This window comes from Lacerta agilis, chromosome 15, assembly GCF_009819535.1.
Source record: "Lacerta agilis isolate rLacAgi1 chromosome 15, rLacAgi1.pri, whole genome shotgun sequence".
NCBI classification, from domain to species: Eukaryota; Metazoa; Chordata; class Lepidosauria; order Squamata; family Lacertidae; genus Lacerta; species Lacerta agilis.
In genome coordinates this window covers 11950408-11963282 of record NC_046326.1, presented here as the reverse complement: position 1 = coordinate 11963282, position 12875 = coordinate 11950408, and the positions used below count along the sequence as shown (strand labels likewise).

At 43.6% G+C, this 12875-nt stretch overlaps 1 protein-coding gene across 1 annotated transcript; it reads left to right on the top strand.

The window, feature by feature from the left end:
- Positions 1-14: 14 nt before the first annotated feature.
- Positions 15-10727, top strand: RPUSD4 (RNA pseudouridine synthase D4). The gene is given in 12 exon segments (XM_033172514.1): positions 15-197; positions 1890-1953; positions 1956-2005; positions 2007-2073; positions 3147-3223; positions 3226-3259; positions 3262-3349; positions 3572-3602; positions 3604-3666; positions 4687-4837; positions 5555-5652; positions 9669-10727. Coding segments are annotated over 12 exon segments (1110 nt in total). The 5' UTR covers positions 15-32; the 3' UTR covers positions 9891-10727.
- The last annotated feature ends 2148 nt before the right edge of the window (positions 10728-12875 follow it).

Sequence of the window (12875 nt, the reverse complement as noted above, 5' to 3'; positions counted from 1 at the left end):
TCGTTTGTTTTATTCGGACAGCCCTAAAAAACATGGCGGCTCACAGCGGCGCTCCTCGCCGCGCTCTGCGACTCGTTTTGAAAGCAGGCCGGCGGGCCTTTTCTCACAGCCAGGGCGCGGCCGCCCCTCTCAGCGCCCAGCAGCTGGCGGAGAAAATACGAGCCGAGAAGCAGGATCAGAAAAAAAAGCAGGCCGAGGTGAGTCCGTTGGTCAGTTGGGACTCTATTTCCCAGAGTGCATTGCGCCGGGAAGGAAAGACTACACTTCCAGCATGCAACATGCTTCAGCCGCCCTTAAAAGGGTTCGTGTGTTGTTCCATATGCACTTGTTTGCAATTTGAGGTTGGAACTCCCAACCTTTACTTCTATTGTTTCTTTTGAAAATATTTTTATTTGATTTTACAGGCGTAAAGTTATAACAATACCAGGTACATATCCACATTTAGAGATTTCTCTGAATATCCAGACTTCCCAGCACCCATCCATGGGTCTTTTTGTCAACATTTTCAACTGCATATTATTTTCATGACCATATTTTGTAACTCTCCGTATTTTCCATAGTGATTGTTACATACAAGTGAGATTAAAATCCTGCTGTTTTCATCTGCCTACAGTAGTCTCCTAAATAATCAACCTTTACTTCTATATGAGTGTAAACACTTGAGTTCCTGGCAGAAAACCTAAACATAGGTTTGTTTTTAGTCTTGGATCTTGGATTTAACTTTCGTAGTTAAATTGTTATGTATGATAATTTATGTCATCGTTTGTCACACACACCACCTATTGCTCCCTTGACAGGGTATGGGGGAGGCAAATATATAGCTAAGAAAATAAATTATTTTAAGCTGAAAGCAACTTCCGTAAAATAATCCGATGTGACTGCATGCAGGCTCCTGTTTTATATCTTCCGACATGTGGTGTTGCTTGGGGTAGCACATATTGTACTCTATCTTTTTAAAAGAATCCAGTTCTACTTAGGTCATTATGACTGCTGAGAATGTTATCCTGTCCGAAACTCTTGGGAGCTGCTGCCAGTCGGTGCAGGCAATGCTGGCAATGGTCTGGCTTCTATATAAGGCAGCTTCCTCTGTTCCATCTAAAAGTCATACAAGTTCATTGTGGCATAAGCCTACAATGACCAGGGACCAAGTTGGCATGTGCATGGTGTTATCTTCATAAAGGACAGCTTCATATGGTTTTTTGTTAAAGTTAGATATTGTTTCCTCAATGCTTCTGGAGAGGAGGAGCCTAATAGAGCTGATCTTCCAAACCAGTTTTAGTGGAGGGGTCTCTGGACTCCCATCTCTCCTGCTGCTGTAACCTGATAGAACATTGAATTGGTTTTGAGTGGTGGAATCCACAAGTAGAGGCTGTTTTTCCTTTTCCTGCAGTGCCTGTTTTCTGAAAGACCACCACCATGCTTTTCCACCCACTTGGGAAAAGCACCCTACAGGGAGGTGATTTTTTTTTGGGGGGGGGGAATGGCCAGAGGGAAAATAAATAAACATACCACCTTTTCTTCCGCAGCTCAAAATCTTAGTTTCCTATAGACCTTTTAACTACAAGCAAAATGGGGGTGGGGGGGAAATCAGGCATTATACAGCAAAACATGTAAATCCATCTAGATTGGTGCTTTAATTGGCTTGCTTGTGGCAAGTTGGTGGCAGAGCTTTATGATTTCCAGTTGCAATGCTATTTTCCTAGCATCAGGGTGTAGGAAAGAGAGATTTCTAGTGTATTTTTTCATCAGTAGCTTCCATTCTTACCTTTTTAAAAACACCATTTATTTCTTTTGGCCATGCATGCGGTATACATATTTTGTGACACCAGAAATGATACAATAGAAGGAATGATGAACTACTCTGTTCTTTCTTCCCTGGTCTTTCAAAGGTTCCTAAAGACAAAGCATCACGGCGGGTGCAAGAACTTGCTCAGCTAACGAAGCAGTTGCCGCGGTTCATCCTAATGTGGTGGCCAAGGCACTAAAAAATGGAATCCTCTACCTAGAACAAAGAGATTGTGGTGATTAACAAACCTTATGGCCTCCTGTTCATGGTGAGAGGAATGAGCGTGTGTGATGTTACTGAAAAGGTGTTATAGTGGAGTGGTAGTTATAACGAAAGGATGGAGGAGCTGTGGCCCTTCAGATGTTGTTGGGCTTCAGCTCCCATCGGCCTCAGTCAGCATGGCAAAATGGTCAGAGGTTGTCATCCAGAAACATCTAGAGGACCACAGGTTCCTCATTGCAAAGAGCCCTGCTACCTATCCAGATATCTCCTCCTCTTATGACTTAATCAGAGCCCGTAAACAAAATTGCTTTTATCTGTTTTTGAGGTCTGCACTGGCTCTTCACAAGGTTAAATATGAATTCATCCTGTGGAGCAGAATCCTAGTTACCCTACTCACAGTGATACTGAGAGCAATGTAACCTTGTTAATTAGATGTTCGGGGTGAGGGGATACAACAGGATAGTTTTCTCCACCGTGCTCTGCTTATGAGATTCCCAGATTGCCGGACCTAGTGGCTGATTAACTTTAGTCTTCCCAGAGACATTTCTTCTAGATTATAAACAATGAAAACTCAATGCTGCATGTACAGATAGCTGCCTCTGCCAGTACCACCCTGTCTGTGTTCTGAGTGCTACACCGACCAGCTTGCAAATAATAATTCAAGGGGGTTGCTCTTGCCTAAGCTTTTCTACTTCTACTGGAAAGGTACACACTACAGAGGCAGCAACCATGGTATGTGACTGTCTCCTCTGGGGAAATGCAATAGGCTGTAGGGTTAATTCCACCCCCCTGGGCAAAAATAATAATCTTTTTTATACTAGGGAGAGAGACAAAGGGGAACACAGCACTTCTCAATTTCCGCATATAACAGTTGCTGTTTCTGCACACTCTTTCTTGGTATTCAAGTAACAGCTTTTGGCTTCTGGCTATCATTGAACAGATGAGTGCATAATTAGGTGGACATCCAGCAGTCTTTCCAAGTTGCTCAGGAGATGCTTGTGAGAATCTGGGCTTCAGGAAAATTATCCTTTCAGGTCTGTGATATTGGTGTGTTCACACATTGCAGGTGAAGTTGCTACGGAAAGGAAATTGCTCTTTGGAAGCTATGTGATCAAGGCTGTTTCTGCTTCCTTTCCAGGTGGCCCCAAGGTAAAAATGTGCATCGCTGATGTGCTGCCAGTACTGGCAAAGATGTTGGACGGCATGAAAGCTGAACACCCCTTCATCTCTGTCACCGGCTGGATAAAGAAACAACGGAGTGATGGTGCTTGCCAGGGATGAGAACCCCGCACACCAGATCCAGCAGCTCTTCAAAACCCGACAGGTGGAGAAAAAATATTGGTATGAGACACATTACTGGGATTCATATACTCTTCCTCCCTTCCACATTCAGCTTTATAAGAAACGTTGACTTCTTAGAAGCCAGTAGCCCCTTCAGAACTGCATCTCTGGGACAGTGCCTGTTAATGAAGTGCTGGATTCATTTTCTTTCCCTCTTGAAAGGAGAGTTGATGGCTGTAACAAGCTGAAATATGGCGCTGTTCATCACTGTTATCTTGGTAGGGCGATCTGCATTGGAGAACCAAAGCCAGCCAGAGGGACTGGTGGATATTCCCATCATGGAGAAGGAAGCCGCGGGCAACCAATTGCACTATAAAGTGAGTTTGCTTCCTATCAGCAATGTCTTGACTCATCTAGCCACACCATTCACAGGAGGGCTTTCTGATGCTTTCCAGTTCTCCCAAGCACCATGGCACTGATTTATTATTTAAGCTTTATTCCTGGGAAATTCAACGCAGTGTGTGAGTTGGATTTGGAACAGCTTTCCAGTGCCAGTTCCGCAAATCATGGCAGTCAGGTGGGCACATATAGGGACACGGGTGGCGCTGTGGTCTAAACCACTGAGCCTCTTGGGCTTGCCGATCAGAAGGTCGGTGGTTCGAATTCCCACGACGGGGGTGAGCTCCCGTTGCTCTGTCCCAGCTCCTGCCAACCTAGCAGTTCGAAAGCACCCAGTGCAAGTAGATAAATAGGTACCGTCTTGTCGGGAAGGTGAACGGCGTTTCCGTGCACTCTGGTTTCTGTCACGGTGTCCCGTTGCGCCAGAAGCGGTTAGTCATGCTGGCCACATGACCCAGAAAGCCGTCTGGGGACAAATGCCGGTTCCCTTGGCCTGTAAGCGAAATGAGTGCCGCAACCCCATAGTCACCTTTGACTGGACTTAACTGTCCAGCGGTCCTTTACATTTTACCTTTTTATATAGGATAGTAAAGGGACCCGCAAATAATCTGTTCCCAAGCTCTTAGGAACTTTATATGCTAATAGTTACACAATGAATTGGCCAGTAGCAAACGCACAACCAGTGCAGCTGTCTGAGCAGAGGTGTCCTACACTTACAGGACCTCCACTACTGTCAGCAGCTGTGCTGCAGCATTCTGCACTCCAGCTCAAGAGCAAGGGAAGCTCCACATTCCAGTAAACCAGTCTTGAAGTCACCAATGCCTGAACTACTAGGTCATACTCTCCCAGTCCAGGAACAGCCATAACTTTCCACCAGCTACAACTGGTAAAAAGCCCTTCTATTCACTGCCTGATCCTTCAGTGACAAAGTGCTGGGAGGTGGATAATGAGTGATGGACCTCTACGGTGTGATACATCTATTTCTCTCTTTGGCTTAGATGACACTTGCGCCAAACTATCGCGTGTCCTCTGAGGATGGGAATATGTTCAAAGTCCGCAAGCACAGAGATGCCAGTATGGCAGTGACCCAGTACCAAGTGCTGAGTAGTTCCTCCTCTTGTTCCCTCCTTGAACTGCACCCAGTCACAGGTAAGGCCTCACATACGTGCACAGGACCTGCTCAGAAACTTCTGCAGAGCGGTGCCATCAGCACTGAGTGCTTAAAAGCCTTCCTGAGCATCTCTTAAGCTTGGCAGTTTTTTCTTATTTGGGCATTTTAAAATATATAATAATAATAATATAATAATAATAATAATTAATTTGCCCCTTGTTCTGTTCAATTGAGTGCAGAGCAAGTTTGGTCATCTTGAAGTCTTCTGGTGGAGCATGCAGTAGTGTTTACCCATGCAGGAGTATATTTAATTTAATTTTTTTAATTAATTTAATTTAATTTATTGAAAGGACTCATGTTGCTTTTCAGGGCAAAGCTCTGCTGTTCTTTGAGAGTCAGTGCGAACAGAAAAGCAAATTACTGCTGTAGTACATGTAGGAGGTACAGGCTGCTGTTTGAAAAAGGAAGGCATGAATGTGCCACTTGAATTATAAGCTTTTAATTTCATGACCAGCGATTTGTTCACACTATGATAGTGGTGCAGGAACTCCATTCCCTTTGGGGGCTGCATGTCAGAGGTAGATGAGTGGAGCCGCCCTTTCTCTCCTCCTTCCTCCGCCATTTCTATCAGACTGCAAATGGAACTCGCTATGGGCAGCCCATTGCTGAGAATGAGCAAACGGGTGTATTTGGTGGTTGTGGCTTTGTATGCATGTGTGCTTAATTTTTTCTCCTTGCCTTCCCCCTGTACGTAGGAGTGAAGCACCAAATCAGAGTCCACTTGGCCTATGGCTTAGGCTGTCCAGTCCTTGGAGACCACAAATACTCCCATTGGAACAAGCTTGCACCACAGGTGAGAGAAGCATGAAGAAAGGAGCTTCTTCAGTGAAAGAAGACAGTAGGATGAAATAAGGGCCTCTTATGGCTCTGCTGTCAATGCACACTTATGCATGCTTACTTGAAAATTAGATTGGCACACTGGTCAGATATTGGCAGGTGTTCCTTGATCCTTGAACAGTCCTGCCTACTTATCAGGACTGTTTTTAACAATGGGTGTTTACTTAAATTTTATTTTTGCCCCTTTCCTCCCCTACCCCTTTTTTTGGACAAGTGTAGGCTGACCCTGACATTTCGAGTTCAAAGTGAAAGAGAAGAACTGTTCAGCGAATTGTTCACATTTTTTAAAAACCTTATGTAGTATTACTATGTGTTTAACTTATCACGATTATATACTGCTTAATTATAGTTGTCTCTAAGTGTTGTTCAGCAAGATCAACCCATACAACAGATTAAATCAGTTAAAAGCTAACTACAGTGGTACCTTGGGTCACAAACACTTTGCGTTACAGACTCCGCTAACCCAGAAGTAGTACCTCGGGTTAAGAACTTTACCTCAAGATGAGAACAGAAATCGCGCGGCGGTGGGAGGCCCCATTAACTAAAGTGGCACCTCAGGTTAAAAACGGTTTCAGGTTAAGAACGGACCTCCAGAATGAATTAAGTTCGTAACCAGAGGTACCACTGTATTAAATCAGAAATGACTTAAAATACGTGGTAATGTTGTAAGAATTACATGCAATGTTTTACTTTGGATAAACTTATTGTGAACAATCATCAGTTTTTAAACTTCTCATAAGTATCAAATTCGTTTATGTATGACCTTTTGAGTGCTGTGAAAACATTAGATTTTTTTTTCCAAATCATATTTATTAAAGTTTCCAATACAACAAAATCATATGAAACATTCCAAATTACATTCCAAATTATTTCTCCAATTATCATTAAAACAAGAAGGTTCCAAATCAACTGAATTATTATTTTAAATTTTATTTAAGGCTTCCCATGCTTCAAATTCCAGAGGTTTTTTATCTTAACTATTGTTCTTTGTTTTCGCATTCCAATATTTTCACAGCCTCTGATGTATTCCAACAGGCAAGATAAGTCAAAACAAACAGTGTCTCTGTGTGGATTTAAGTCTGTACTTCCAAAGCCGTTTCTTCCCCCTTGTCGAGCTGAGTCCAAAAGCCACATATAAGCAATCACCATCTTCTTTTTTATATTTCACATATTTTTCCACGTTTTTTTATACACCCGTCTGCACCCACTTACATCCTTTAGGAGAATTAGCCAGTCGTACTTGAAAATCATATAGTATGAGGGGAAAAAAATTTTTGGCCTCTTCTCCCTCCCATACCCCACTTGTTGCAGTCCGGGTGAAATTCCAACTGCGTCATTTCTGGGCAGTCAACCAAATTCTTCCAATTAAAGTCGGTCAGTGTCCAAGGGGTTCATCTTTTGCCAAAATCACAGATAAAAACGCTCTTATCCCCTTCCAGATGTTAACGAAACATTTATCCACTCATAGGGACAGCGTGTTTACTTTTCATAGTCCACGCAGTTGTAAATTTATACTTCAGATATTCTTCTCCAAATAATTGTCAGTCTTTCAAATCTCACTTGTTATATAAAATAAAGTTGGGTCTTCTGGGGGGGGGGGTATTTGCCCATTATAAAATCATACAGTCACAGAGTCCCGGGCTCCCCCCCCTTCCGTCCCGCTTCACATACCGATACAGTAATAAAATCTTCTCTTCTTCTTATCCTCAGTGGCTGAGCTTTTAAACAAAATACTTTTTCCTCTTTCGTTTGAAGCATGCCCAAGGCTTCTCACTAATTTATATTTCATAGCGTTGGGAATCTTGGACGATCGGGCCGGTCGCAGGAGTGCCGTACCCCCGGGGGTGCTTTCTGCCCTGGCCCCCCTGCTCATTTTCCCAAAGGGTCAGAGCAGGTTTAAGGGCATCTGCGGGCAAGGCAGCCCTTCCCACACTCCTGGGAAGGTTGGGAGGCTGCATACTCCCAAAACAGCCTTGGAATTCCCCATGGGGGTCGGGAGTGATGGAATCACGACCATACCCGTCCGTTCCGGAAACCGGAAGCCAACATTAGATTTTTGAAAATAGTTGACTGGTTGAGTCTTGAACCCTACTTAGAAGTATGGCCCATTATGGCCAAAGGGCCTTAAACCACAAGTAAGTTTGCTTAGGATTCAAGCCTCAGCCAAGTTCTAGAAAGGAACCTGGCTTGCATTCTCATCCATTTCAAAACATATGGTGGGTGGGGTCTCAGTTTGGTGGACTGATCTCCTGCCCTGAGGTGGTTGTCCTCTGCTTCAAATTCCAGTCCAGTCCAAACAACCACTCTCTTTGCACTTGCTGCTAAATGCTTTAGGTAGGAGAATACCAGGAACTAGTAGCCTCAGGCTACTGGCTACATAAACCTGGCTGAATTTTTACTGTGTATCAATGGCGTTTTGAAAGGACCACTTGGATGCAGATAAAAATTCATAGGCCACCCCTGGTCTATGTGAACAGCTGTCACACAGAAGACTGCAAGGGCTTGCTCTCTGCTGCCCAAGAAGGCAGGGCGAGATCTGAGGAGTGTACTTATTTATTTAGAGCATATGTACCCCAGCTTTTCAACCAAAAAGATTGCCAGAGTGGCTTACATACAGTACATTAAAACAAGATAGTCCCTGCCTTCAGGCTTATATTCTTTTTTTAAAAAAACAGATCGCACAATTCTTAAATAGTAGTTATAATGACCAGCTGGCATAGAAACAGATGAGGGGCAGGAAGTGACTGATGGAGCTGATCTTTCGGCAAAGCTGATGGAATGAGCCCTGCTTCCCACCTTTCCCACTGAGGCAGCCTGGTGGAATGGCTGCAACCAGGTGACAGTTGTAGGAGAGGAGGCCTCATGGAGCTATTTATTTATTTTTAAAAATCATTTCTATGCCGCCTTTAACCAGAAGTCATCCAGCTGGTATGCAACAGAATAATAACCCAGTAAAACACATTGAACACCTCCCAGGACAACATCAGGAGGGACCATTCCACAAGGCTGCTTAAATTACAGGAGGGTAGATCTGGGCTGAACATCAGGAGAAATGTATTGACAGGAAGAGCAGTTCATCTCTGGAACCAGTTACCTAAAGGGTAATTGCTGGCAGTCTCCACGTAGAGGTTTGACAGTCGACTCTTGGAGATTCTGTAGCCCTAGATTTCCTGCATGGAGTAGGAGTTTGGATGAGATGCTGCCATCCCGACTTGGAATCTGTAGAGCACTGCTTTGGCTGAATCAAAAGAGCTTTTAGTCTGAGTTGTTGTGAAGCACTAATCCAGCTGGGTATTCACTGCGCCCTTTGGCATGTGCCTGCTGCATGTTGCAGTCTCTAGTTCTTCTAGAACTGTCAAGGTGCATATTTATTGATCTGTTTGGAAAGGGAGCTGTGCCATTTATGATATTAATATTAATTTTGTTGTTATTACAAATCAAATACAGAGTAGCACTAATAGCTAGAACAGAGCAGACCATTATTGCAAAAACTTAGTTCCTTTTTAATTCACTTCAACCATACAACTATTTCCTTTTATACATTGTATAATCTGAAAAGTATCTGCCGCATACTTTCAAATTTTGAAGAGAATCTCTTGCCAAATGCACAGAATGTTCATTACATTCTACTCCATGCATCCATGTGAACAAATCAGGTGTTTGTAACTGTCCGCTTCTCCCCAGCGGCCAACCACTAATCATGGCTAAGCACACCGTTTCTCTTTTTTATCATTCCTGATCCTCAAAATCTCCAAGAAAGCATTAAGACCCATTATTCTGGTCCCTTGCCAGGTCGATTTCTAACAACATCTCTCAGAAAATTGAGAAAAAACTTTGTTACATTATTTACACTTTGCAAGAGAACATTCCCACCTCCCAACACTTGGAGATCTAAAGTGGAAAGTTAAGAGATTCTTGCTGTTGATGCCCAGGAATTCACCATTTAACCATTTCTTTCCTCCTTTTTTGCAGAAGCTTCCAAAGGCTGCATTGAAGAGGCTGGGCTTGGAACAAGTCAAAGCTCGCCACCTCCCACTTCACCTCCATGCCTGCCAACTCACTCTGCCTGCAAAAAACGGCAGCGAAGAAGATAAAATCCACTTGGTTTGCAAGCCACCCCTGTTCTTCATTCGCTCCTTACAGCGACTGAAGCTGCAGTTCCCAGAAATACAAAATAGTGAACCACAGCAATGACGGACTGTATAGCTTTATTGGAGAAACTTGATTTCCTTGACCTCCTAGTTCCTGGAATTCCACTAAGTGCAGATCTTTTTGGACTCTAAAGTGGCCAACCATGGAACTGCAAGATTTGCTTCTCCTAGAAGCCTACATCGGTCCAGAGAATCGTTGTGGCAAGTGCTGAGGCTCTGTATTCAGCTGCCATGGGAAGTGAAGACAGGGGTCCCAATAGGTTTCAGACAGGAGTGTTTGAAGATGCAGTAGTCCTCTGATAGACATGGCGATGGAGACAGCAATTGAGGCACCTGAAACCCAACCCAGTACAAACAACTTGCTTGAAGAAATTGACTGGGCATGATGTAATTTTAACAGGGATTTTTTAAAGAAAGACTCAGTCTGGAGTTTGTTCTGCTGATGTAATAGTGATGGAAGTCAGCTACATGTTGAGAAGCCCTTGGGTTCAAATCATGCCTCTGCTGACTTTAGACAGCTAGACTTTCTCTTAGGCCCAGTTCACATGTAACACTAAGCCAGACCATGGCTTGCTTAATACAAATGAGTGGTTCTGGGACAGAAGTGCTGCTCCTGCTGCTGTGTGCTATTGGAACTAAACTATATTTTGGTTTAGTGTTGTGTCCAGACTTGAGCGTCCAAACTTACAGCCTGTGGTTTGTGGGTAACCTGTGGGCCTCCAGATGTTTGCTGGACGACAGCTCACATCATCTATGACTATACTATATGGAACCAATAAGAGCTGTGGGGCCACAAATTTCCAACCTCTGCCCTAGTGTAACATGGAGACTGGCTGCTGGACAATATCTAGCCTCTGATTCTTGCATTTCATCCCAAACTGCTGCTTAATTCAATAAAAATTCCCCAAAGCCGTAACTGTTCCAAATATTTTTTCTGAGTTCACATTTGCATGCTGGTGCTTTGTTTACCACAAAATATAGGATACTTGTGGCTATAATACAGTTGCAAATATAAGAAGAAATTGTGGCATTTAAGGCTGTAAATACGAAGATGCCTTTCTGGTGGCATCTACCAGATTGAAGCATTTCGCATCCCAGCCACTTGCATAATTTTGCATGGCTTTCTTGTTTTACGTGTGAGGGGCAAGGTGGCATATTGATGACTGCCATATTCTGTAGTAACACAGGATTGATCCATGGAACTGCAGGATCCATCAGTGAAGCGTTAGCTGTAATTCTGGGGGGAGGAAAAAAACACCCTAAGAGTGTTTTCAGCAAAATGTTGAATAACCAACATGTTCTAATGGATGGAGAGAAAATGCAACTGTAACTACAAGGCACCTCGAAGTGTTCTTGGAGAGAAGTCTGTCCATAAGATGTAGTCTTCTGAAAAATGTATCTTCAACCTTTTCAGACCCAAGACTCACTTTTAACCCAAACTTTAATTTGGGGATTCATTTCTTAATCTTTTAACATCAGTTTACAGAATGGTAGTGTTCCTGTCGCAACCCACCAGTTGATGAACAGTGTTCTAAGTCGAGATGTGCTTTTAGTAGTAGTATTTGAATATCGGCAGTTGTGGCTTCCTATGAATCTCTGCTGGCGCTGATATTAGGCATGTCATTCAATGTCCTAATTAAATCAAGGACATGCTTCATCCCATATCCTACAGTGTACATGTCCAGGACAGAGATTACTAGGGGTGAGAGAGTAGGTTAGGGAAAAGGTATTCCACACTTGAGAGTTTTGCAGGAGGGGAAGATTTGGTAGAACACTGAAACATGCTTCAAATATCAGATTGATAACCAATGTCTTAACCAGAACAAAAATAATGGTTCCCAGTTTGGCGACATAGTGTGTGGGAAATGTCCTGGGAGGTAGCAGATATTTCAGAAGGGATGGGTGCCTCTGTACTCATTGCAAGAAACCAGCTATGCAAATGGCTTAGCCCAGTGGTGTCCAAACTTTTTTCAAAGAGGGCCAGATTTGATGAAGTGAAGGGCCGTGGGGGCCAACCAAAGTTGTTGACCTAGCTTCTTTTAGGATTGAAGTTGTTGAGGTTTTAAATAAGATTAAATCGACTGGCGGGCCAGATTGGGCCCCCGAAACGGACTTTGGACATGCCTGGCTTAGTCTTATGAATCTGCCTGTAGCTTGGATGGGCTGGCAGTGGCTGAGCTCTCCAAATGTTTTGACTGGGTATTGCAAGTGCTGAATATTGGCCCATCATTAGCTTCTACTGGTAAAGAGGAAGTTTGGGTAGTTGGGACATTGCTTTAGCTTTGGTAGTTGCTGGTAGAGCAGTTAAGAGACTAAGCTAGAAATCTGGAAGTTTCCAGTTGTTCCCTCTGCCATGGCCACAGACAAGCCACCTTTTCTCAGCTTCAGTCTCCCCATTTGCAACAGTGGAATAATAATTCTGGCACCTTAGAGGGTGGTAGCTAGGATGATATTTAATAATGTGCTATACAAATGCTAAGTAGTAGTGCTTAGTGCTGCCTCAGGCTAGAACAAAGGTTTGAAACTGAGCTGCTTTCTAATATTTCACTCAATCAAAAATATTTACCCTGCTGTCCCAGGGATGAGGAACCCTTTTAAGCCTGAGAGCCACATTCCCTTCTGAACACACTCAGGAGTCCACATGCGCAAGTGGTGGTGGGGCAAATAAGAATTTTGTACAGTAGGCTGATTTCTTCATATTCAAACATCCCCCCTGCACCCTCCCATCCAGCCATCAAAAGGCTCATTCCAGCCAGGCAAAAACAGCCGAGGAGTGTGCAAAGCAGGGGAGGGAGACTCTGCAGGTAGAGTCTCACAGGTCAGTTAGAGAGGAAAGAAGGCTGCATTTGGCCCCCTGATGTTCTCCACCCAGGATCAATTCTCCAGATCATCTGCATTCAATTTACTACTGAAACCTGAAGCTATAGGGTTTGTAAAATCCACGAATGTTCCTTTTAATATCAAGTATGGAAAGTGCTTTGCCAATCCCACTGCGTACCCCACAGGGCTAAAAATACTCCCTGAATGC